Source organism: Nicotiana tabacum, chromosome 11, assembly GCF_000715075.1.
Source record: "Nicotiana tabacum cultivar K326 chromosome 11, ASM71507v2, whole genome shotgun sequence".
NCBI classification, from domain to species: domain Eukaryota; kingdom Viridiplantae; phylum Streptophyta; class Magnoliopsida; order Solanales; family Solanaceae; genus Nicotiana; species Nicotiana tabacum.
Genome location: NC_134090.1, coordinates 39,800,005 through 39,827,849, shown reverse-complemented (window position 1 = coordinate 39,827,849; position 27,845 = coordinate 39,800,005). Strand labels below are relative to the sequence as shown.

Here is a 27,845-nt window from a genome sequence, read left to right as displayed (position 1 = left end):
GCAAGTCAGATATGATTTGGGTTGAAAACCGATAATGCAAAAACAAATAAATTGCCCGAACCGACCCATATTTAATACGGATAAAAACAGATTAACCGACAGATAATAGGTGTAACCATATTATCCATGACTTTTTGCATATGATCACTTTTGGGAAAATTCCTAATCTCCCTAACTTGAGGAACCCCAAATTTGAGACTTTACAAATATAAAAATTACACTCATTGGTTATCCATATGGATAATATGATTTTTATCCATATTTGACCCGTTTTTAAAAAGTTCATTATCCAACCCATTTTTTAGTAGATAATATGAGTGGTTAACTGTTTTCTTTTAACCATTTTGCCACCACTAATGGCAACCCACTCAATGAAACAGATAATATAATTCATACAACGGGATCATCGACCTCGTACACGGTTCGTCGTCAGTTAATACACATCAAAATTAAAATATAGCACATGTTCCGTTTTTGGATGTAGGAGTTAATATGCATGTTACACAGATCGACGGAAAATGATAAAATTTAAAACGGATACAAGGGGGAAAAATAGTACGGTACTGTGGATAAAGGGCGGATGATGATTAAAAACTTGACATAATAAATGGTGCAGAAAAATGCTACTTCGCTCTAGAGAAGTCCACTAAGGAGAGCTTCTATAGACTGAAGGACGAGACCGCTAGTATTCCTAACCTATTACAGAGTAATTCTTAAAATTTTGCAAAATTGGGATGAACAGAATCTGTGGACCTATAAATGCTTGCATAAATAGTGGTGATGGTTGTGATTAAGATGGCAATATGCAATGAGATGTATGATCGCGCTCTACTCCCCCTGGTCATAAATTAATAGGAGAAACAACCCAGGAAATGAAGCGGGAATTAGAAAACGAGAGGGAAGAACTTATTGTGCCAACAAGATCAACTCCTCCTCTTCTTATGTGATTTAGATCCAGAGTGGTTTTTATTTCTTTTCTTGTCACTCTTTTCAGTCTCCGTCTTGGAATGTTTCTCCGACTTGCTTTTGTTGGATTTTACACTAATTACACCGCCAGGAACTATCTTCCCACCACCATTCTGAAGAGCATTTTCAAAATCAGCTTCTCTGTCAACTATAGCGAATTGCTGAAATAGTTCTGGGTCCAACAAACCGTCCGTCTTGGCTTTCATCTCATCCTAGATATGACCTTAGGTAATTAGAGATCTTTTCGAGATGGGGGAAAACTTGCAGGGACAAGAGCAAGCAAATTCGAACCTGGACTTTCTTTGCAGCATCACTGAGATCTTCATCAACAGATATCGAATGTGCTTCCATCTTAAGCTGAAAACGGAAAACGTGCCTCAGTTAATGTTTAGCAAAAACAGATGAACAAAAGCTTAACTGCTCTTTAATTATACTTAAATTGTTCATATCTTGAGACAAACTAAAACGAGAAGTGTTGGAATATTTCCTTATGTCCACAATTGACACACAGCATGACGACATGTGCAGATATTGTTCCCGTTTTACTTTTTCATTTGTCTTAGCATAGGACTCTCAGGAGAATGAAATATAATTCTACTTACCGCTTTAAGCCGAGATTCAGTTGAGTTAATTTCTTTTGATGTTAGATTATTTAGGTATTTGCAAAGCCTCTTCATGACTTTCATGAACAAGGACAATATCTGCTGCCTTTCCAAATTCATTTCTCCCTGTAAAATAAGAATTAAAAAGAGTAAACTGAGAACACTGGAGTTTTATTGAATGAAAGTATCTACTAGTATTTATTTTGGATGTGATGACGGAAAACTAGTGGCCTTAACAAAAAAAGAGAAGTGTATTTCACTGCACAAGGCCTGAAAATACAGAATAAACTATTCAAGATAAAGACTAGCAAGCCAGCAAACCTCTATTTCAGGGATGTCTTTGTGCTGCAGGCCATAGGAAAGCAAAAGGGAAGCCTGGGCATATGAAAGGGAAACTGGCAAATGCTCCAAAAAATACACACGAGCAAGTTTTTGAGCAACATCTCGAATCTGTGAAAAAATAGCTCATGCAAATAATTAACGTGGAAATAACAACGACGACGACCCAGTAAAAACAAATGTCAGGCACTTTTGAGACATTTAAACACCGCATGCATTAGGTAAAAACAGAAAGGTAGTTTTGTCCTCCTTAAATGTTCACACAGTAAACAGTAAATATCGGGCACTTTTGAAGGATTTGTTTCTGCCACATCTTTCATCCCTTCATGTCTTTCCCATTTTTTACTATTGGTCCTTCTAATTCTATGCACCGGATAACAAGCCCCTATTGATCTCCATACTTAAAAAATCATTAGATATCAAATGTCTAATTATTGGATTTTATTTGCATCTACCAAATTAGAACTTCAACCTTTATACCGAAGACCTAGACACAAAACAGACAAAGTAAAGGACAATCATGTACCTGTTATTAAATTACAAAGCAATATAAGAGACATATTTCACATGTCATTTTTTGTTCAGAATTTTCTTGTCGTCAAAAGTAATAGGCCAAATACCTAGATAGCCCCTTAAACTTGGCATGTTTTATAAAATAGATATATAAACTACGGAGTGACCGGATAGACACCTTAACTCGTCTTAAATGTTTCTTTCATGCACAAGAGTCCTACATGGAATACCGCGTATTTGTTTTGTTTATTATAGGCGCGTGAGGCTTTTTTAAAGCTGCTGAATCAGCTCTTCTAGCAGTTAAAAAATAAATCCAAATTCACCATCATCTCCCTCAAATTCATCTTCACCATTATTAAAAGAAAAGCCCTAGTATGTTTAAAGATTTTCTCTCTCTACTTTCTAAACTCTAAGGCACACTCCTCGAGGAGCCTGAGTACAAGATTTTGTAGCTTTCCATGAACACCATTAGATAGACCCCGAGATTCCGACCACTCCACTGAATCTTTTCCGACGAAGCAGCCTCCACGCGCGGCTTTCTCCGGCGACCTTCCACCCACGCGCCGGGCGCGTGAGGCATTTTCCGGCAGCTTTTCAAAAAAAAAATTTTGGACAGCTTCCTCTACTGTTAATTCCGACCAGATTGGTACAATTTTTTCAGATTTCCGACGACTTTTATTTTTCCGGGAGCGGGAAACCTCTGTTTTGGGCCAAATTTCAGTTTCTTTTACCTCAACAGCTCAACTGTGATGACCATCAAATACTCCTTATAATTTCCATAACCTGAACAGCTGGGTTGTGCAATATGGGAGACAACCGGATATATTTCAACGCAGGTTTCAAATCTTTTGACATTACCAGATGGAATTCCAACAAAGAGGTATGGTTTGAATGGGTGGAGAGAAGCCGCAGCATGATGAGACGATCATCCATGGGCAGAAAGGTAATGGAATGGATTTGTTTTGTACTTAAAGAAGCCTCGAAAGATCAAATGAATTTAGTGAAGCGATGGAAGTGCAAGGAACACATGAGAGAACATTTCTGTACCAGGAAATTCAACGTTCACGGAAGATACATGAGCATTCTGTCACTGAAGGGAGAAGGGAGGTCTGTTATCATAATTCCAGAGTTAGCCTTGAATGCAGGTTGGAATGACATAGCAGCCAAGATAGAAAGATTCATATATCAGATCCCCAAAATGAATCTCACAGTACCACCTAGAATCACGGTGGACAACTACCCTTATGTCAAAGCAATCAAGGAGAGTAAATGGCAATCCAATACTCTTCGAGAGGCAAAGGTCAGCATAAACAATGGAGATATCTTTGTTGTGGAACCGACAGGTAGCGAGGATTTTGGTTTACTAAAAAGATGCATTGTCGGGTTTTTTGGGAAAGAAATCAACGAGAGACCCACTTTAGCAGACATAAGGCGATGGGCTAGTGCGTCATGGAACAAAGCATATGGAGTAAACATGTATGAAATGACAGGCAACATGTTTCTTTTTGAATTCCCAAACAGATTCATGGCGGAGCAGATTATGCAAGGAGAATGGAGTTGGAAAAAGTTCAAGCTTCATCTGGAATGGTGGAGTCATAGTGCTGGATGCATTCCAAACTCACAAATCGAGGAAACATGCTGGATTAGAGCCATGGGGATTCCTTTACATCTATGGTCACAAAACATCTTCAAAGAAATAGGAGATCTCTGTGGGGGATGGATAGCTACTGAAGAAGAAACTGATCTCAAAAATCATTTTAAGTGGGCAAGAATTAAAATTGTTGGTGATGGCAGAAAGACTCCCAATGAGGTTGGGATTGTAAGAGACGGTATCAAATTTTTCATCCCAATCTGGGCTGAAAGACAGACAAGATATGAGTTGAAGATGCAAGAAAACGAACAATGTTTTGAAATAGAGAGATATTTGAACAATCTAGTGGGGTGCACCATATTGCGAAACACTGATAAAGGAAAGGCAAGTGTGCAACCTACACAAGGTTCAAGTTCGATGAATCAGAGCAGTAAAGTGACAAACAACGAACTGAAGTCCTATGACTCCGACTTGGCTGCACAAGTCATCTTTAATGATCTCTCGTGTGAGTTTTCTGACGATATTAGGCTCAAGCCTTGTATTGAGGAAATGGGAGGACCATCTTACCTGGGGGAAATAGAGTCCATTCCAGGGGACTCAATCCCCAATGAAAACCTTGAAAGTATGACAAAGGCAACATTCAACAGTTGCAGGCAGCCAGAAGGTGGAGCAAAGATAGCAAGACTGGAACAGAAGGCAGGGGAGCAGAGCATAAACACAATTATGGGGGAAGATCAAGCTGGAAGTGTTTCGGAACAACTAAAGCACTTTAGCTCTATCCAAGATTGGGAAATCGAGGAGGTGAATCCTATAGCAGTTCAGCAACACAATCCTTTAATGGATAAAGACATGGATGCAACACTATGGGTCCACCAAAATATGATCAAATTGGGAAAAATGTTTGGAGTAGATTTTCAAGGCCATGAAGAAGAAGCATTGGAATTGTTAATGGAAATTGACAGTTGCAGACAGGTTAGAAGGGTGGAGACAGAGTTGGAGGTGAAGAAACACAGATTCAAAGGATCACTGGAATTAAAAGGTTTAACTTCGTTTGATGTCAAATTCAAGAGTGACGGGAAAAGGAGTAGGGGAAGAGATCTATCAATCATTTCAATATGAAGATTAAAGTAATTTCCTGGAATGTAAGGGGTTTAAACGACAAGAGGAAAAGGGAGATCATAAAAAGTCAAGTGCAGAACTGGAGGGCAGACATTATATGCATGCAAGAGACAAAAGTGGAGGGGGATATTAAGGAAATAGTAAGTCAAATATGGGGTGGTAGATGGGTGAGGTACGCAAGTTTAGAAGCTAGCGGCACGAGAGGGGGGATTTTGTTATTATGGGATTGCAGAGTATGGAAAGGGGAGGTGTTACAAACTGGTGCATACACTTTGACTTGCAAGTTCGAGGCTCTTTTACAGAATTTTAAATGTCACATAACAAGGAGTGTATGCCCCAAATTGTAGAATAGAAAGGAAAATAGTTTGGAGAGAAATTGGTGCAGTGAGGGGATTGATGGAAGGTCCTTGGGCGGTTTGTGGCGATTTTAACATTACAAGGCACCCTTCTGAAAAACGGGAATGTTCAAGGTGGTCCAAAGCGATGGTGGAATTCTCGGATTTTATAGAAGATATGGAGTTGATAAATCTACGACTTGAAGGAGACTACTATACTTGGTTCAAAGGGGACAATCATACAGCCAAAGGGGACAATCATACAGCCGCTTCGAGAATTGATAGATTTCTCATTTCAGAAGAATGGGATGAAAGCTTCAGAAACATCAAGCAAACCATCCAACAAAGATTGATTTCGGACCATTCACCTGTGGCTCTATACTGTGGTGCGTGGGAACAAGCTAAATCATACTTTAAGTTTGAAAATTGGTGGCTGAATGTGGAAGGTTTTGATGATAGAATTAGAGACTGGTGGACATCTTTCGAATTCTCAGGAAGACCAGATTACATTTTAGCGTGTAAGTTAAAAGCTCTCAAGGGCAAGCTAAAAGAATGGAGCAGAGTTTATGAAGGTAATTTGGGAATGCAAAAAACAAAATTGCTAAGTCAACTAGCAGGTTTTGAGACAACACAACAATTAAGAGCGCTGACAGAGGAGGAATCAGTGAGGAAAGCAGCTACTCTAATGGAGATTGAGGAACAACTCAAGAATGAAGAAAATGTATGGAGACAAAAATCAAGAGCTCTGTGGCTCAAAGAAGGGGACAGGAATACAAAAATTTTCCATCGCACTGCAAATGCACACAAGAGAAATAACAACATTGATCAACTAATGATTCGACATGAAGTAGTCGAGGATCCAGACAGAATAGAGATTGAGATAACTGAATTCTACAAGGAGTTATACACCGAGCCTGAAGAGTGGAGACCAACGGTAAATTTCGAAAATAGCAAAAGAATTTCTGAATCAGAAAGAGAGCTTTTACAGAGTAACTTTGAGGAACAAGAAGTTTTGTCCTGTCTGAAGATGTGTGCAAGTGACAAGGCCCCAGGTCCGGATGGATACACAATGGGTTTTTTTCAGAAAGTGCTGGGACATTTTGAAGGAAGACATCATGGCGGCCTTCAACAACTTCCATTCTCAGGAGATGTTTGAGAAAAGCTTCAATGCAACATATATAGCTTTGATTCCAAAGAAGACAGGTACAAAAGAATTGAGAAATTTCAGACCGATCAGTCTGATAGGGAGCTTCTACAAATTGCTCTCAAAAGTCTTAACAAATGGCTTTCATCAAAGGAAATTGTCGATGATCAACAAATGGCTTTCATCAAAGGAAGACAAATAATAGATGCAGTGTTGATTGCCAACGAAGCTGTGGATTCAAGAATAAAAAAGAAGGAACCTGGAATCTTATGCAAATTAGATATTGAGAAGGCCTATGATCATGTTAATTGGAGCTTCATACTCAGAATGTTAGAAATAATGGGTTTTGGGCAGAAATGGAATAGATGGATGAAATTTTGTATATCCACCGTAAAATTCTCCATTCTCATAAATGGATCTCCTAAAGGTTTTTTCCATTCACACAGAGGTCTAAGACAAGGTGATCCTTTATCTCCCTTTCTATTCATTATAGCCATGGAAGGATTGAACAACATGATCAAAACGGCTAAAGTCAGTGGATGGGTTAAAGGTTTTGAGGTAAACAGGAGTGGGGCAAACAATCTAGAGATCACACATCTCCAATATGCTGATGATACTCTAGTCTTTTGTGATGCCGAAAAGGAACAACTTAGATTGCTAAGAATCATTTTGGTCTTATTTGAGGGAGTCTCAGGATTACACATCAACTGGAGAAAGAGCAATATTTTTCCCATTAATGAAGTTAATAACATGGAGCAACTGACACAGATATTGGGAGGAGAAGTTGGGTCCCTACTAGCTGTTTACCTTGGGATGCCTCTAGGTGCAAGACTGAAATCAAAAGAAATCTGGAATTCAGTCATAGAAAAGTGTGAGAAGAAGCTGTCAAGATGGAATTCACAATACCTATCTTTGGGGGGCAGGCTAGTTCTAATAAACTCAGTATTAGACTCACTTCCTACTTATATGATGTCTTTGTTCCCAATTCCAGCAGGCATTTTACAGAGATTGGACAAACTTCGAAGATCATTCCTTTGGCACGGTAATAAGGAGAAAAAGGTCTTTCATTTAGTTAAATGGAAGACACTCACAATGGATAAAAAACAAGGTGGTTTAGGAATAAGGAATTTGAAGAATCATAGCAAGGCTCTTAGAATGAAATGGTTATGGAAGTACTCTCAAGAACCTCAATCTTTATGGGGCAAAGTGATCAAAGCAAAGTATGGTGAGAAAAATAACTGGGTGTCAAAAAAAGTCAGAACATCATATGGAGTAAGTGTGTGCAAATCCATCAGAGAACTTTGGCCTATAATGAAGAATCACTCTTCCATAAGAGTAAACAACAGAAGGAACACATCATTCTGGAATGATAATTGGTTAGGAAACGGAAGCTTAAAGGAAAGATACACCGACATGTTTGGTTTAGCACAAAACCAGCATAAGACAGTAGCTGATATGAGGAGTCCTCAAGGATGAGAAATCGCTCTAAGAAGACAGTTGAATGACTGGGAGATAACAAGATTAGCTGACATTTACAAAGAGCTGGAAGCATTTAAAGGATTACAGGAGGGTTGTGACTCACTTTGGTGGAAGAGGCACAACAGAGGGGTATACCGGGTGAAGGACGCATATAAGATTCTGAATCATAATAATCAACAGATGGGCCCATGGCCTTGGAAACATATATGGAAAACAAAGATTCCATACAAGTTAGCTTGCTTCACTTGGCTACTAGCAAAGGAGGCGTTTTTAACCCAGGAGAATCTCATAAAAAGGGGAATCTCTCTGTGCTCAAGATGTTTTCTGTGCGGGGAAAATGCTGAAACTGTCACACATTTGTTTCTTCATTGCAAGATTACAGACCAACTATGGAAAATCTTTATTAGTCTTAGGGATATTTCATGGTCAATGCCATACAGGCTTAAAGATGTCCTTTATAGCTGGGAAGAAGCTGGAGCTGAAGCAACTAGTAGAGATAGATGGAGGACTGTCCCGGCGAGTATCTGGTGGATAGTCTGGAGGGAAAGGAACGCTAGATGTTTTGAAGATAGAAGCAATCCAGTGCAGAAGATCAAACTCAATTGTATTCTTCTTTTTTGTTTCTGGTGCAATCAGATTTACATAGAAGACACATTGACAATCATAGACATACTAGGATCTTGCTAGGTCTCGAATTAGAACATCTACTAATCCTCTCCATGTAAATTGGGTTTTCAGTGCAACCTATGTACTGATGTTTTTTAATATATACAATAGTTACCAATTCAAAAAAAAAAAAAAGCCCTAGTCCTAAAACTTTCTTCTCCCTATTTAAACAGCACACGACTGAATACCAAGGCCTGTATTTATATTTTATCCAGCGAACTTCATAATCTTTTGACAACAAAATGAAGCAAATAAAGCCAAAATATTATTCAGAAGGTTTGAAGCTACAGACATAGTAAACTGAGCCAACTCTATAAAATGTCAAGTTCAAGCTTAGGAAGAACTCAAACGATTTTGTAAATTTCCTTTTTACTTTTGAATCAAATATAATACTCCAGTAATCTTGAAAATTTGCGTTGCTCTCCTAGTCACTACAAAAGTTTGCCAAAAGCTCTTTACTTTCAGGTCTCCATCTACCAGTTAAAGCAAAACAGAAGAAAATATATGTTTTTCCTCACTTCAAGTATCTGATAGAGAGACAAAAACAGAGAGAAGTAGAGAGAGCGAGACAGGGGGTGGCTGAAGGAGACGGGAGAGAGACAACAGAGGTATTAGAGAAGAAGAATAGAATAATTGATAGCTATGACTTATATGTGAATTTGCAGAAGCAAATAATGGAGATTGAAAGTAAACTTACTGGAACGAAGAAGAAAAAGATTAGAGTGGGGTGGGGAGGGTGAAATTTTTTTTTCTTTTTTCTTTTTAAGACACGTGTCTTTATTTTATTCATTCTTTGACACATCATCAGCAAGTAATGGTCACATGCTTGGTTTTGCTAACTTGTGTGTTTAAGAGATACATTTCTACCGAGTTAAAGTGCCTGTTTGGTCACTAGTTAAGTTGGAACGTCCAACTTACAAATGGTACCAAGTTTAAGGGGCTATCTAGGTATTTAGCCAAAGTAATATGTACCAATATGAGTTTTTCATCTATACTCGAACCATATACCAACGATATTATCAAATCATTCACCAGATCTGTCCAAAAGTGCGTTCTAGTTGATTTATGATGCTTCAAATTGGAAAGATGACAACCTTCAGCTCTTTTCGGTGTTTCAAGTTGTTCGGGCATGTTTACCACAATGGTTGTCTTCTAAAGAACAAGCTCCACATGATTGTTGATATCAAAACATACATCTAGCATAGCTTGATAGTAGCACCACCAGAAAATCTTTTATCACTACTCGACATAGCATATTTTCACTCTCATCACTAATTGAGATCTAACCAGGAGTGGTAATTAGGTTGTTTGAGTGGCTCACAGTACTCTTAGCCTTTTCCCTTTTATGACTGTTGATATAGAACGCCCATCCGCTAAGTCATTTCGACAAGTAAAAACTTTATCACGAGATCTTGCATCACTACTTAATATAACATATTTCCTCACTAATCATCAACTCAAATCTTACCAAGGGGTAGTCAATAAGGCTATTTGAGTAAGCTTCAAGCCTCTTCATCTCATGAGGCTCCAGAAAAAACTTCATGAAGTTTAAGAATTCACTTGAAGCAGAAGAAGCAGGGTCCTGCTCTACAAAGTTGATCTTTGGATCAAAGACACTGCAAGATTATGACCATCATAAGCATATGTAAAGAGACATACATATTACCTAACCACCAAAATGTTCAATTTTACCTCATAGCAAGCTTGTAGTTCATCCTCCGGTAGGTAGAACCCAACAGTTCGACTAACCGTCGCTTGTATTCTGAGAATGTTATAGACAACATCAATATATCGAAATAGGAATAGAAGACAATACTAACATTAAAAAACAACAACAACAACAACAACAACAACAACAACAACAACAACAACAAGTGAAATCCCACTAGTGGGGTCTGAGGAGGGTAGTGAGTACGCAGACCTTACCCCTACCCCGAAGGGATAGAGAGGTTGTTTCCGAAAGACGCTCGGCTCAAGAGAACAAAAGACAATGTAGACAATATTAGTATCACCATAGAAATCATAAGAAAGTCATAAGAAAAATAAGAACATGAAATACGGAAGAAAGATGCAAAGCAAAACCGATAGCTAGTAAATAGGTCATACACTGAAAAATAGTACGACACAACATTGCCACTAGCTATCTTAGACAAAAACCCTACCAGACTAGTCTCACAGCGGTATTAGTAAGGCAAGACTCAACTACATCCTAACCTACAATCTTAATGCTCGACCTCCACAACTTCCTATCAAATGTCATGTCCTCGGAAATCTGAAGCATCGCCATATCATGTCTGATCACCTCTCCCCAATACTTCTTAGGCCGCCCTCTACCTCTTCTCGTTCCCTCCACAACTAGGCGCTCACACCTCCTTACCGGAGCATCTGGACTTCTCCTCTCAACATGTCCGAACCATCTAAGTCTCGTTTCCCGCATCTTGTCATCAATGGGAGCTACGTGCACCATCTCCCGAATATCATCATTCCTAATCTTATCCATCGTAGTGTGCCCGCACATCCACCTCAACATCCTCATTTCTGCCACTTTCATCTTCTGGATATGTGAGTTCTTAACAAGCCAACACTCAGCCCCATACATCATTGCCGGTCTAACCACTGCTTTATAGAACTTACCTTTGAGAATCGGTGGCACTGTCTTATCACACAAAACTCCAGACGCTAACTAACATTAAAAAAGAAAAGGAAAAAAGAACTTGTAGAACAAATACCAGCTGCTACAAGACTTGTAGCTCGTTAGATAGATGGGAAGAGGATAGAAAGGAGGGGAGATAAGAAAGTGAGGGGACAACATATGAAACTTGTATCTCTGTCTTCTCCAACTTTTGGACCAGAGTGAGGAGGACAATTTTCACCATTCCCATGAAATTACTCATAATTCCCAAGGTTGCTTGTAATACGAAGTCACTACTCTCTTAACAATGTAAAGCTAAGGAATATATTAGGAATCATAGAACTTGTGTCCTTCTTTATCATGGCAAAAGATTCTTTCCATCTCCTTTCAGTTCCTTTAGATGATAAGGTTAAAAAATCGAGAAGAACAAAAACAACTGATTACCTTGGTAGTAGGGACCATAAAAGCCCCACTCATCTGACCCAGCAGCTTCAACATCATCATTTTTCAATGCCTTCAAGACCATGCATGTGTACTCGCCAGTTACGCTATTCTGATTCATCCAATCACATGTTTGATCACATTTAATCCTCAATTTCAAGCAACTAAAAAGAATTTAAGGAACAAAAGGACTCCGAGGCTTACAGGGGCATTGCCTATGAAAAATGGAGCAAACTTATGTTTTCTCCAAAAGCGGAAAAGATCCAAGGTAAGTCCAAATGATACCCCAAGGTAATGGAGCCTTTCAGGTCGTCTTTCACGTAAAGGGACAAGCAAAGGAGGAAGATCCGTTCTCGGTCTCATATTTTCTTCGAGCAAAGAGGCCTGCAGGGAAGGTAGTATAATTTCAATAACAAAAACCAAACAAACGTTCTTTTCCACATAGAAGACTTTCTAGATGTTTTAACTATCTCACTTGCCATATTACAGCAAATGGTCAATCAGAAGGGCTTAACACAATATATCATGTACTAGATAGTGAACTGCAGACAGACCATATGAATATGAAGGGAAGGCAAATTTAATGAGAGACAACATTATGATTTAACACTGTTTAAAAAAAGTACAATGATTTAACATTTTTGCAATTTTTGAAAACCCAAATGATAAGAGGAAAACCAATAACATAAAGTACAAACTGCAAAGCTAGATGAAACAAGAATACCTCCTCTGCAGCTTCAGTTACGTTGACTTCAGGAGTCTCCAAAGCATCTTCTCTGTCTACTTCAGATAATTGAGTCAACTGACCCTCAAAGTACCTATTAGCAGTAAATTAACTTATTGTACATCAAAGATCCACGTATGAAAGATATGCAATAGTGGTGACTATGTCAAACTCTAACACAGATGAATTGAACCCATTAATTAGCTGAAGAAGCATAATATGTACTTAGCTCAAAACACTTTCAAAAAATTGTCACATCTTTAAATCTTGAACAATTTAACAAATGTATTAGAGAAAACCTATGAAAATACCCGATGAAGTAATGGAATCTAGAAATGAGAACCTAAAGCCATGATACATAATAAATATGCGAATTTGCAATTTATATATGTATGTATATATATTGTGTCTCTCTGCCCTCACAAGGTAGGGGTAAAGCTTGCATACACACTACCCTCCCCAGATCCCACTTGTGGGATTACACTGGGTTTGTTGTTATTGTTATTATGTTGAGAGGGTTTGTGTCTATGTGTGTGTTTTATTCCACATAACATGCAGTACCAGTATGCATAACAAGCAACGACCTATGGAGTACCTTAATCTTTCACGAATTACAGAAAGCCAAAGGCGATTGAAGCAACTAACAAATCATATTGAAACCAAAAGATGTGAGAATTGCAATGAAATTTCTAGCTACCTGGTTAGGAGTTCAACGGCAGCAGAACCATATCCAAGCTGCAACACAACAGTGAGGCACGGTTAGACATGCTGATAAAGTTAATGGATATAAACTGTTCGATAAATTTTCAAAAACCTCCTTCCATGTCTGCTTTTAAACGCAAACCTCCATTGTCGCAAGATATGCAGACTGCTCTCATTTTGAATTTTTTTTCCAACGACATCGGGTTAAGATGACAAGATTTCTGTGATATCCCAAATCTGTCTTTTTGGAGCTTCAATTATTAGTGCTAAATTTTCTATCGCACTACAAAATTGGTGTGAAACCTTCACCAATCTCTTTAACAATAACAGAATGTAAAATACAATATTCTTTCCTACATGGGTAGAATAGATCAACTAACAACGAATGGGTTCAATTGGGGAAGAATTCCTGTATTTAAGTAGCTATAAATCTTTTGTAGCCTACTTAATTGTTTAAGTACTCAATTATACTTTAATCTATTCTTTAGGATGTAATTTTATGGTTAAATTGGTTTTACACATTTAAGTGGATTTAACTTCTCTAGGTTTTAAAGAGGTTACATTTGACAAAATAAAATAATATATGCAGTTTTAATAGAAAATATCCCTGCCATTTATCAAGTACGTGAAACATAGTAATTAAATTACGAAGAAAAAAATAGAATGAAATTCTTGAAGTTGAAAGTTCTTAATTACTTTTCCTTCGTCTCGTCCAATAAATTTCAGTGAATTAATTTGTTTCAATATCAATTATAGAAAATAAATTTATTCTATTTCTTTTCTTTTATTACCGTGGTGTGCGGGCTAGCTTGCGCGCACCTCGACTAATTCTACGGGATACGTGCTACCTCCCACCAGCAACAGGTACCACAGATAATTCTATCCATCAATGCTTGAATAGATGGGAAGAAACCACCAAGTATTTTAGTCATTGAAAGTTGAACCTGAGACCTCATGATTCTCAACCCACTTCATAACCACTAGGCCACACCCTTGGGTGCGGCTCCATTTCTATTTCTTGTTACAATTTGAGAAGATTACCCACAATTTCACACCAATTTGTGCAGCATAAATAGAGTTTGGGAAAGTTTCACTGATTTGAATGCTAGATTATGAGGGATCCCCTAATTGGTTTATTTTTCGAGTGATAACTTAGAGCCTAAAATAGTGGTGGTTCACAAAATTTATTGTGCAATAACTAATACCTCAAAGGACGTTGCTAGATAGTATAGAAATAGTATAGAAATTTTATCCTTTGAACCTAGTCTCATTCATTCGATCAATCAATTCACCTTCGTTCCATGCTAGTTGGGATCTGCTATGCAAATCCTTCATATCCAAAATACTCCCATTTCTTTCCAAAATACCAAAATATTTGAAGGCGGCATCAGGAGGTTAAAGTAACATCACAAACCACGAAGGAGATCAATATTACAAAAATAAACCTAGAGGGAGGTCTCGGAAATCTTTCCTAAATTCATAGAATTGGTAAGAATTACCCTCATGGCACTCGGATGTGTAGCAATGCGTACAATGCGGGCACCTGAAAGGCTTGGGAATACATCATCAGCAAACTGTTGAGAGAACTTCCAAGGTATCTGATCTCCAAAGGGCTGGCGACCTTCCATCAGAGCTCTTTTAGCAGACTCCTGGGAAATTTGACCCTCCAGGCAGACCTGTGTTAAAGTTAAATTAAGACAGATCAAAAACTCTTAGTGTTGCTTCTTTGATTCCAAGAAAATGTTAAGGTGAAATCAGAAACTCTACTATCCATATCAGAAAGGACTTGTGAAATCAACCTTACATCATTGAATTATCAAATATAAACAACTACTACTGTGCATCAATCCTAAGCTAGTTTAGGTCTGCTTTATGAATCCTCATTAAGAATGTAGCTCATTTAGACCCATATCAATCCAATTTAAGAAAAAATGTGATCATTGATGATGAATCAATATGCTATCTATGAAGTCAATGAGAAACAATGAAAGAAAATGCATTAATACGTGCAGACAGAAAGAACACACATGGCCTAGTAAAGATGAATTGAACTAAGTTTTTACCCTTTCAAGAGTTCCAGAGCTGAATAGACCACAAAACATGGAATGGAGCAGAATATACTACGCGTGCAACAGCACAAATTACTAACTGATGCTTTGAACATGATGATGACACTAATTGAAGGCAAAACTAACCCAAGGCAATTTTAGTCGTGATTTCGTATTTTAGGACCAAAATATTACACACATAGAAAGACAATCATGTATCAATAGAAGGACCCTATGGAGAGAATATTCTATTTTTCTGTCACTTTTTTACAAGGTAGGTAGTTTTATTAATGAAAACACTACCAAATAGGTCCCAAGAGGGAGTAGAAAAATTGTACAAAATCTACTTAAAACAGAGTTTAGCAAGTCCAAAAGGTCATATATGCTCAATACAAGATCTTCCTCATGCCAGCAGAGTAAATATTGCAAACAGCTATACTCTAAAACATACATTTGTTCCTTTTTTCCTTCAAAACATATCCTGCTCTGTCACTAACGTAATAGCGCAAGAAAGAAGGCTGCATATAAAGATGAGGAACTGCTGTAACTGTGGACATCCCACCAATTGGAACACCAGACAAAAGTTACTCCCTCCATCCCAATTTATGTGGGTGTTTGATTGGGCACAGAGTTTAAGAAATGAAAGACTTTTGAAACTTGTGGTCTACAACATGCCACATACATTTGTATGGCGACAAATATCTAATTTAGGGTAAAATGGAAAATTTAAAGTTAAATTATTTTTCAATATAAAAAGGTGTAGGACAAACTAAAAAGAAAAGAGTGTCTCATAAATTGGGGCAGAGAAAGTAAAACGCACAGAAGAAATGGCTAAATATAAAAGAATACTGAAACTAATAGTAGCACAGTGATTGGTCAGAAGATCTCTAACAAATATAGCATCCCAAAGAGCACATTTTCATAACAGCTACAGACGAGACCACTAACCTGGACGACACAGAGAATATCAGGAAGATGATTTTCTGACTCATCAACAGGGCCTGTGAAAACAATTAGATAGGCACTCTGCATTAACTTAATATGCAATTAATGTTGTGTTCTATGAGAAGCATCAACTGGTAGAATTATACCTAGTAGCACAAACAAGTGGTGAGCTGGAGCATCAGCCATCAATTGTAAATCATTTGGAGAATTTTTGTAATGAGAAGCAACATAGAGGGCCATCATTCGCTGCAATTTCAATGCAAAAGGATCACCATAAATCAAAGTTGACCAGGCAAAAATCAGCCTAAAAGTTGAAGAATACATTACTTCAAAGGCATAGGTGATTTACCTGCAAAAACAACTCGCTATCTTTATGATAAGAGAAAAGTGTGTCCCGGTTAACGTAGTAGAGATCGCAATCACCCGGTTGTGGTAACCTGATAGGAAAAAAGAGAATTGTAACTGGAGATAGAACATGATTGACTTCTGCAGGAACTAGGTTAAGCCAAAGAAGATTTACCTTCTGATACTTGGGATAGCATTTGTAACATCCAAACAGAGCAATGCATTAAGCCATCGCTCGATGGTATCGCCAGAAGCATATCTAATGGATTCACTCAATTCTATCTTTTTAAAAAGCCGACCTACATTTGATGGGAAAACTCAGAATTTAAACTAGATGAAAAAATAAGATTTTGCAGAGACCTTGGACAATTTATCATACTACTCAATCATGGATATCATGAGAGGCAAAAGTACACCGAGAAAAAATTTCACACTCATGAATGAACACAGCCCTGAAGGAAAGCAATATTTTTAACGACAAGGGTGTGGTATCAGCATTCACTTAAATAACTCCAGCTTGATTCATATAATACTTGGATTTACTTTGGAACATCCAGTCACAGACAACGTTCCATTATTTAAATTTGCAAGTGGACCTGCAAGAACTCTGGAGTTTGAATATTTCAAAAGCATGTATTATGAGTGTTTACTTTGAATAACTCCATCCCTGTTCACCATAATACTTGGTTTTACTTGAAAATCCAGTCACAGAAAACTTCCCCAAGATCTAAATTCACAACCAAAACTGCATTGCCCAAGGCACAAATTAAGGCATGAATTAAGTTACTAAGGCATACGTTTTTCAACAAATACAAGCACAATTCCAGATGTATCTCCCGCCTTTTAGTAACTACTAGTCTTAGGGTACGCGCATTGCGCGTGTACCCTATATCAATGAGTATAAAATTTTAAAAATGACGTAAATATTATTTTAGTAAAAATTTATACTATCGAAATATGAAATATTACCCTTTTTTATAAAAAAAAGATGTATAGACCGTTTATTTATGTCAGGAGAACATAAGTGAAAGGATAACATAACTGCAAAAAATCTGAATGAGAATCATGTTCAAAGCATCACTTTTTTATTATAAAAATACTTTAGGTTAATACAAAAACAAAGGTAATACGCAAATGATGCATAGTTTGAAAATATAATTGTCATTGTTAATATATGAAATTTTTCCGTCACATCTTTCTGAGTTGTGACGATCTAGTTCAACAGCTTTTCTTATACTGTAAGGCAATTAAAATCTCTATACTTTTTTGAGATAACCAGTTGGTACTATCAGATAATATCATAAAATTATTGTGTTCAGGTTAAGCACCTGATATAGATTCACAAGAAGGAACGATTGAACATTGTCCTAGGGCACAAGACTCTCAAGTTTCGTCTTTCACTCTCTCTGAAGCGAGTTGTTCTTATTCAATATCTTGTGTTATTTTCAATTAAGTAAATGTAAAAGCTTCAACTATAGTTTCAGTTCTTGATTTTGTGTTATTTCCAATAATGAGTTATTCTTTGAGTATATATAGGAAGATGGTTCATGGAATATATTTATACAAATTAAGTAAATGTAAAAGCTTCAAGGCACTCCTATCCAAATTAAGACTTTTAATTTAAAGAGTTAAAATCCGTAACAAGTTTATATAGTTGTTAAAAAAAATTATGTTGTTGGACTGTAAAACTATACGTGAATGAACACAAGTTCCTTTTGAATAAAAACATTAGTGATTTCAAATTCTTAATTAGTTATATTATATAGTTTAAATAAGGAAAACTTATAAGATATAAAATCTTAATCGATTTTAAAGTCCAAATATTAGTATACATAACTCAAATAAGGAAAAATTTAATAACCTAAATTTTAGTAGATTTCAAATTCCTAAATTGTAGGAAACGAATTAATTTACAACTTTGTCCAATATGAAAATTATTTTTAAGGGGTAAAAATGGCGAACGACAATTCGCTAAGGGGTTTCGTGCTTTTAATATAGTATAGATAAGGAGCTTCCAACCCAATGTCAGCGCTCTCTCATCTCAGTTTTCTTTGCTTTCCTAGTTCCTCCTGATACAATTATATTCAGGCCACGTGGACTCTACGCACTAAGTCAAGCGATCGACTACTGAAAGTGGAGCTGAAATACCTGAAAGTGCACTATCTGTGTTTTTGGACTTCTGACTTTGTTCCTCTAGTTGCTGCAGCAACTTCAATGATAAGGATCTTCCAGTGCCTTCATAGCTTTAAGAAGATAACAAGAATAGAATGATTATCAGCTCCGTTAACCCCAGTGTAAGCACACAAGACTGTGTAGAGATAATTCTTCTGTCATACAAGTGAGTAAGAAACAAAACTTTATGAAGCAACATATATTGACGCAGGAGTGGATAGGTTCTTTGGAGAGAATAAAAATACTAGATGGAAACTAAGCAGAACACTGTTTCATACCCATTGACGGTTGATGCAAGGAAGACGAGGTAAGGACCAAGCAAAGATTTGACGACAGGTAATGGAATAGCTGCTGCTTCATCAACCACCAACAATTCCACTTGTGATAGCTTTTCATGCTCATGTGGTAGTATATACTGACATTGCATAAATGATCTAGAGAACATCAGAAACTCAGAAAAAGAAACACTAATTGCGTTAGACATGATAAAGCACATCAAAGATCACATACTTGCAAAAAGTTATTGCAAAGAATGAACAGTATGGGTGTAAAAGATGTATTTGTAAGAAGAGGAACAAATACATTGACAACCTTTAAGAGAACAGAAAAGCACAAGAGATGGAGCAATATAAGAAACCTAACCAGCATACAAAAATTACCACGAAGCAGAACTAAATTGAAGCAAATTTTCAAAATGCCTTCTAAAGTTCAAGGACAAAGGGAACAGAAAGTGCAGAAAGTGAAGGAGAAAGAAATTGATATCAGATTCCAGGATTATTCACTGCAAGAATGAGCTTGGAAATGGAAGCAGCCATTATCACGATAAAACTCCTCATCAATATTACTGACCTGAATTGTCTGTCTGTGCTGCTTATAGATGTTGATCCTCACAGTAGCTTTTTTAAACTCCGGGTTATTGCTTTTCACAATATCATAATGAAGGTGCTCCTGTAAAGAAGAAGCATATTGAGTTAAATCTCTATATACCGTCAGCAGAACATGAAACCAATATCAGGTACCAACTATATGTACAACAACAACAACCACCAGTAGAATCCCACTAGTGGGGTCTGAGGAGGATAGGGTGTACGCAGACCTTACCCCTAACCCGAAGGGGTAGAGAGGTTGTTTCCGGGAGACCCTCGGCTCAGAGACAATAGATCCGTAACAACAACAGAAACCAGAAAAATAATATTAGCATCGTAAGAGACAGCAAATAAATGGAAGGGCAATAATAATAACAAAAATCGTTAGCAGTCCTAGGCAAAACACTATCAGACTCACCCTAACCTACAACCCTAATGCTCGACCTTCACACCTTCCTATCAAGGGTCATGTCCTCGGAAATCTGAAGTCGCGCCATGTCCTTCCTGATCACCTCGCCCCAATACTTCTTAGGCCGCTCTCTACCTCTTCTCGTACCTACCAGAGTCAACCGCTCACACCTCCTAACCAGGGCATCTAGGCTCCTCCTCCGCACGTGCCCGAACCACCTAAGCCTCGCTTCCCGCATCTTGTCGTCCATGGGAGCCACGCCCACCCTCTCCCAAATATCTTCATTCATAATCTTATCCAGCCTAATGTGCCTGCATATCCATCTCAACATCCTCATTTTTTCTACTTCCGTACCAACTATATGTGAGACTAGAAAAATCCCTTACGCGAGAAATTTAAGAAAATCCTAAACCATGCTTATGTTTCTACACATATTTCAGCAGGGGAAGCATTTTCTCAATTAAAAATACTTGAAGCGCCAAATGGCCCACTCAAAGGGGAAAAAACATCCCTAGGAAAGATAGATTTCATAGAGAATATGCAAATCGATCCTGCTCAAATAGACATATTTGCATCCTACCTTGTACTCGAGCATGTCGAAACCCTTGCAGACAAAGGCAAACAGAGTTTTCAGATTTTCAGGACTAGGCGCTGTTACAAAAATATTAGAATACCTGTAATAGCAATCAATAGAATTTAGTAAAGCACAAAGTAGGATCACAGAGAGGAAGGATATTGAAACCCAAATGGCCAAACCAGATTTACCCTGCAGCAACAGCCCCTGCAATTGCCAACCCAAGAGCAGCTGACTTTCCCCGGCCACGAGCAGCAAGCAGAGCAACAGTGCTTCGGAGCGTCTTATCCAGAATAGCATCGAGAAACGTGATCACTGCTTTTCCCTATTTCATATTGTTGGATTAATAGCATCATACAGTGGCAGGACAAAAAAAAATTGAATTAAAGTGGACCCACAACTGCTATTTATGGTGAACTCGGTATTATAAGTTAAATATTTTGAATCCACATCATCACTTGAATCCATTCATTTAAGCTAGTAAAAATAGTTTTTAAAGTTTACTATCAGATTCAAAATTACAATTAGAAAACTAAAGATGTATTTAATGCAAGCACGGAAGAATAGAAAACTATTTTTTATGAAAGGGAAAAGCAAGAGCTTTAATATGCAATAATTGCAGGTATGAGGATTTAACATGCTAGTTAAGCCGTAACAAAAATTCCTAGCTTCAAGATCTAAGCCCACATAGTGATATTCCTTTATCAGCAAGTCATATTCTTTTAGTAAGTGAAGCTCTGTTCTATTTATAAGAAGTACGTGAAGCTTTGTTTTATTTATGAGTGGTTGGTCTAACCAAACTGTATGATTCTACGACTAAAGGATTCCACAATTTGACCAGCGGCTTATTTCAGTCTGTATTTATTATCAAACTTTGGATGGAGAAATCTGCTTTTGGTGATTTCATCAAATTAAGGGAAAAACATCAAAAGTTGTATGTGCTGACAACTCTCACAATTTTGACATGTCGATAGTTAAACTTCAATCGAAAAAATTAGGAAAAGAATTATTCAAACCAAGAAAATAAAACGATCAAGCACCAATAGTGATCAAGAGGCTGTTTAGAAGGACATCTCGTAAAGTAATTATAAGGTGTAATAATCACAAAGATTTGTTTGTTTGTCATAACATAACTACAACGTAATGTTTGTTTGCACAAGTATAATTACATCGTTAGATCTATTTAAATTTTAACATAAAAATTAATTATCAAGAACTACATATATATTTTCTTTTTCATATGAACAAGTAAATAAACATTATGCTTGACAAATATGTGTCTATATAAGAAATATTAAGTAATCATGTGGATTATTTGGAAAGATAGAAATAGAGCTTTTTAAGGGGTGGAACAAGATTTTTGTAAAATGGCAAAGTAGTCTTTTCTGTCTAGTTCCTCTTTGGTGTACTCATGAGGTATCTACCTGTATAAAGGATTGGGTCTCTTTTGTTAAGAATCATATTTGGTGTAGGTTCTCTTCTTTTTGGTATACGACGTGTATACGGGGTTTCCGCAAAAAAAAAAGGGGCAGCCCGGTACACTAAGCTCCAGCTATGCGCGGGGTCCGGGGAAGGGCGGACCACAAGGGCCTATCGCACGCAGACTTACCTTGCATTTCTACAAGAGGTTGTTTCCACGACTCAAACCTGTGACCTCCTGGTCACATGGCAGCAACTTTACCAGTTACGCCAAGGCTCCCTTCCACAATTGTTATAAAATTACTTACCTTGTCAAGAAAAAAATCCATATCATTTCATGAAAATATAGTACTAAATAATTATAGATTTGTAAGTAATATCATAAAAAATAGTTGGTAGTTTCAAAATAAACAATATTTCTATTTCAATTCATTAGTAAAAGTTCCATTTAAGAATTTAAATTGTTCACTAATTCATGTGAATATAGTATGAAGTTCATGTTTAGTTGCATTTTTTTTTCAAATAACAAAAGATAAATATTTATGAGTTTATTTTGTAGTAAATATTTATATTAATTTAATGATAACTCAAAAGAAAAAAAAAACAAGGCTATGACCTCATTCAAACAATGAAACCCAACTTTCATGGAATCTTTCAATATAAGTTAAGTTTGTTGAGAACTCATGAGACATGGCTTCAAGAAATTAGAATAATAGTAGCTCAATTACGGAAACTAAGAAAATACAGAAAACTAAATAAGGAAGAACCAACAATGAGAAGTTACAAAGTTACATGGAAGCTATAAGTAAGGTTCAGAAATGAGAAGAAAAGAAATGGGTTGAGAAATAATGTAAAACGAAAAATAAAAAAGTTAAAATGTTACCTTGTTACTAGCAATTCTCACATTCCCCGGAGAATTGAAGAATGTAATTGCTCCCTCTTAATTGCACCCAATTACATACTGACCAACTGTGTAATTACACTCAATTACACCCAAATCCAATTACAAGGTGGCTTTCCAAATAATCTAAGCTTTAAATCAACAAGCTCTAAGTTGAAGACAAGTTCTTATGTATGGTTGTACTTACTACAGCCCCATCTTATGCTGTCTATTTCAAGGGGAAAAATCACTTTGATTAAGGAAAATGAGTACTCATGCATGAGTGCTTGTACTCCTATTAACTACATATTGTCTGATTACTTTAGTGATTCTTGTTATGTGTGGCTCTAGCAATCCAACATTCTGTGACAAAAGAAAAGGACAGAATGTCCACTGTAAATATTCAATTTCACCAGGTATCAAATCATTATCTCCTGTTAATCCTGTGTTCTATACAACAATGCAGTTAAAACGCTACCTTGCACGCGAGTAACTCTTTATCCTGGGGGTTAGTTCCAAATAGATTTTTAATTAGCTACATATGACATACTCAGAAAACAATTGAGAAACAAATGTCAATTCTCACGGTTCAAGCAAAGTAACTAACCTGGTCCAGGGTACAGCATTTCCGAATAAGAGGGCCAACAGGGAAATCATCATTCAACTGTTCTTTTAAATTTCTTAACTCCCTTTCTCCTTCCGAAAGACCCTCAGAATCCTTCATCAAAGGAAATCAAAGAAAGAATTATGAATGCTTAAACCAAGCGATTATCAAAGATAGTTTACCCTTTACTAAAAGTGACTCCAGAAAGAGTAATTCTTTCACAGTTCAACATCTGAGATGGTGTAAGCATATGTGAGAACTATAATTTATATGGACTATCATCTGAATCAGTGCATATCATCTAAGATATAGAATCAGTAAACAAAACTACTCACAAACATACTGATCCAGAAAGAAGTTCACCTCTTGAACTGGAACAGCAGTAATATTCTTCATGTGGGAGGAGATTGGTAAAATATTTAGTTCATCATCCATGACAATACAGGATTCACATGATGCAAGAGAAAGTATAAACCGCTCATTAAAGCGAGGGGTAGCCTGTGAATGGGATTCTGTACGAAATCTGTCGTGAACATCCTGCATTTTCACAAACCTTTAATGAGTATCAAGATTAAACACCCACAGAAAATCAATTAGCAATCTGCAAGCTAGTAATAGCTTCTTCATTCAAATACTCTTCTTTTTGTTTGTGTATGTGTATGTGAGATACATTGAAATCTTATTTAACAAACAAAGAGCGAGAAAGAAAAAACAAATAAGAAGTAAAAAGGGAAGAGACATCATTAATCTACTTTTTACTCAAAGTTTTCCAGCCTAAAAAGCAGAGCAGTTGGGATTGGAGCTTACCATGACCATGGCGCAGAGGCTCTTAAGAGAGGACAAAGTGCGAATCAACAATACAATTAGCCCACCTCCTTCAACTGTCTCTATTGTTCTCGCAAGAAGATTCGGTGTCAAAGCCTCGAAATCCTAGAACGTCATAGGAAAAAGGAAATGAAATTTTCCAAAAGATCACAATCACATATAGAGGCCTTAAAAGAGGAAATAGTTAATTGATCCGCTTCAAATAGTTTATGGACATATAAAACCTCTCATTTACCTGCAATATACACATGCCAAAAGTGTTTCCTAGAATTCTTTCTGAATCTCTATACAAGCAATAGCTGACGCCTCCAGTTTCAACAAAAAGTTCAAAAGGCTCTACTTTTTCAGGGTCCAGTAGTCCTCTCTGCATATATTTTTTCACTTGCTTCTTTCTCTTTTGCTTGTGACTGCAAGAAGATGATTGACTCTATCATTGATGACAAACTGTCTAAATGACTAGTAACATCCACTGATAAACTGAGACGAACAGTGAGAAAAAACACCAGAACAAAGTTCCCACTAATCACTCACAAGATAATCAACTCAATATAATAACCTCTAAAAAGCAATGACCTAGCATTCATTCCACTCACCTGCAATTTGCCAGTAAATTTACGCCATAATCCATATATATAGCTAAAACTAACTTATTACACAACAAATAGAGTGACTAAAGTTTTAATATTCAAAATAGAATTTTAAATTTCTTCTCTAACGTCCAACTGCGGAAATGATTTCCTGCGTCCACTTTTAATTTGAATAGAAGAAAATGACCCTACAAAGAACTCTTGTGTTTTATTTACAAATCTCTTTTTTTTGTGTCCTGTAGAATAGGCCATATAACTAAAAGGCAGAATACATCGACAGGCCCTTAAATTTGCCAATATACCTCATTTAGACACTCGAACTAAGGGTCGTTCAAATTGAGCACTTGAACGCATGATAAAGTGTTATTATTAGACACTCATTGGGGAGATTTTGGGAAATGGATCTTGGTTTTCTTTTAACAAGCGCGTCTTTTGTTTAACGGGGCAGGAGTTTGTTTTTAGCTGATTGGGTTTTTTTTTTTAATAAACTAACCTATCTTGTTTTTGTTTGTTACGGAAAAGCTTATATATGATGTGTATAATTTAAGGAGATGGCATATTTTAAGTAGTTAACTTATCCACGTAATGGGAATTTGAGAACAAGCTTTTCCAAAATTTGAGCTGGAAGTGTCTAATAGGAACACTTTATCATGTATTCAGGCGCCAATTGGAACATGTCTTAGTTCGAGTGTGTAAATAAAATACACTGACAAGTTTAAGGGGGTGTCGATATATTCCACCTAACTAAAATAACATTTGTAATGGACTATAAAACCAAATCTCCCGATCCATATACCAACTATACAGAATAACTGCTACAACAAAGTCAAGAATTTTGGTGAAGCAGCTTCATTGAACCTTTTCAAAGTTTCTTTGTATCAAATAAAATCCAATTATAAGATTTAATCTAACTTCCCCATGGAATTAACCAATTCATATTCAATAAAAGGACAAAACTTAACAAGAACAGACTATATCCATAATTGAAAAATAAAAAACAAAATTGGAGAAAGTTGCGAACCTGCTAAGTTCAAGTTTGTCCTTATAGCACCAAAGCACAGTAGGCCGTGACCTCACTACAGCTTTGCTCAACATGTAATGCAAATTAACAATCTGTTTTACAAAATAAATAGAAACGAAGAATTAGAAACAAGTTCAAATTGTTCGCATTATTTACAGAGATACGTATAATGAAAGAGGAGTCGGAAAATGCCTGGTCACGGGATTTGTCACCGATAATGACAAACATAGAACGGTGACGATTTCTAACACCATTTTCTATTAGGGTTCTTATGCGTTCATCCACTTTCTTCCTCATTTTTTTCTTTTGTTTAGGGTTTATCTTCAAGCTCAACTGTTGTACTATTTTTTAGACTGCCTCTGTTTTTGTATGTTCTGGTGTTCTTGTACTAGGGTTTAGAGAGGGTTTAATGAATGTAAGAAGAGAACGACTAGTAAGCATTTAACTTTAGGGCAATACTGTAACTTTCAGTATTTTATAGGGTGAAACTCATTTTTACAATTAACATTTTCATCCTCTTATTCCAACTTTCGGTCATTAATTGGTCAAATGTAGTAGGGGATCTAATTAATCATGAACAACTTTTTACAATCTTTTTTTTATAGAAATGACACCATGTAGTTACTTTAAAGGAATGTTATTTAGAAATTAATCCGTATATTCTGAAATTTAATTTTTCAAGACAAAAATATCTTAAATTGTCCTAAAGTTAAAAATTATAGTTTAAAATTTCAGGACAAAATAACTACTGAATAATTTATAAATAGCATCTCTAAGAATAGTTATTTGTGTACTTGCCCCTCTTTCTTCGCCAATGTGCTACCTGCAATTGATGCTAACTTTATGAAGCAAATATCTAATGTCATTGTAGTTGGAAACTAGGTAGAAATTCTATTAAGAAAAACAATGTATAAGAAAGAAGCAAGACGATCACTTAAAAGAAATGATAAAGTTAACCGAAAAAATGAGAAGGAAGACAATCTGTCTTCTCTAATCCATGAAAAGTACAAAGTGACTAATTCTAATATTTGGAATAATACTTAGCATCGAAAGCCTTAGAAATTATGGTTTGCGTTTCTACCGGCAAACATATATTAAAAGAATAGTAGATCCTAAAATAAGAGTAGTAATTCCTTTCTTAATGAAGTTTGTCAACGTTTATACAAAAAATATTTTTTTCATGTCACTCGTAAATGAGCAATCATACATTAGCAAAATATGCAATCTAAGGAACTTATAGAAAAGAAACAAATGATAAATCACTCACAAAAACATGTCATGAAACTTGAAGGAAATCAAACTAACATGCCAACTATCACATATCATGAGACAAAGGTGCCCGGTCTCACTATAACATCAATAAGCTTGTTACCATCAAAGGATGTGGTGTAGTGGATGAGACTGTTCTTCCTTTAACCAGAGGTTTCGAGTTCGAACCCTGAGTATATATGAAAAAATCTTTGGTAGGGAGTGCTTCCCCCGAATGGGGCCCTACACGGCGCGAATCCGAATATAATAGAACTTCAATGCAGGTATCGGACACCGGGTTGGAAACCCAAAAAATCAATAAGCTTATATTCGTCGTCCCCGTTTTTAAATGAGCCACTTCCTATTCATTTAAGAACACAATAAGATATATATTAACAAAATGAAAAAAATTCTTTTAGTATAACAATAAGGATTCTTTCGACAATAAAGTTGAGAATGGGGACAATATGCATGATTGAATTTATCGACAAGAGTTAAAGAAAAACTTTTGATGGCCTCTCCGAGTTAAGTAAGTAACGGAGAAAATCAATTATAGTTCTGCTCAACAAGTATTGCATATTTCTAATATATATTTTTATTCAATTTTTGTTCAATATACATGCAATTTCACAACCAAAAAAGTGAGGAA

At 36.5% G+C, this 27,845-nt stretch overlaps 1 protein-coding gene across 1 annotated transcript; it reads right to left on the bottom strand.

Moving 5' to 3' along the window:
* Positions 1-429: 429 nt before the first annotated feature.
* On the bottom strand, positions 430-26,381 carry LOC107821045 (RNA cytidine acetyltransferase 1). The gene is made up of 26 exons (XM_075225016.1): positions 26,141-26,381; positions 25,949-26,040; positions 24,576-24,747; positions 24,323-24,445; positions 23,879-24,052; positions 23,519-23,629; positions 20,804-20,937; positions 20,619-20,712; positions 19,613-19,711; positions 19,042-19,178; positions 18,740-18,834; positions 16,767-16,890; positions 16,596-16,683; positions 16,393-16,492; positions 16,250-16,302; positions 14,753-14,929; positions 13,249-13,286; positions 12,552-12,645; positions 12,032-12,211; positions 11,831-11,939; positions 10,447-10,516; positions 10,223-10,370; positions 1,890-2,018; positions 1,569-1,694; positions 1,258-1,323; positions 430-1,178 (listed from the first exon to the last, which is right to left on the bottom strand). The coding sequence occupies exons 1-26, from the start codon at positions 26,243-26,245 to the stop codon at positions 924-926; spliced, it is 3,093 nt and encodes a 1,030-aa protein (XP_075081117.1). The 5' UTR covers positions 26,246-26,381; the 3' UTR covers positions 430-923.
* Between the last annotated feature and the right edge of the window lie 1,464 nt (positions 26,382-27,845).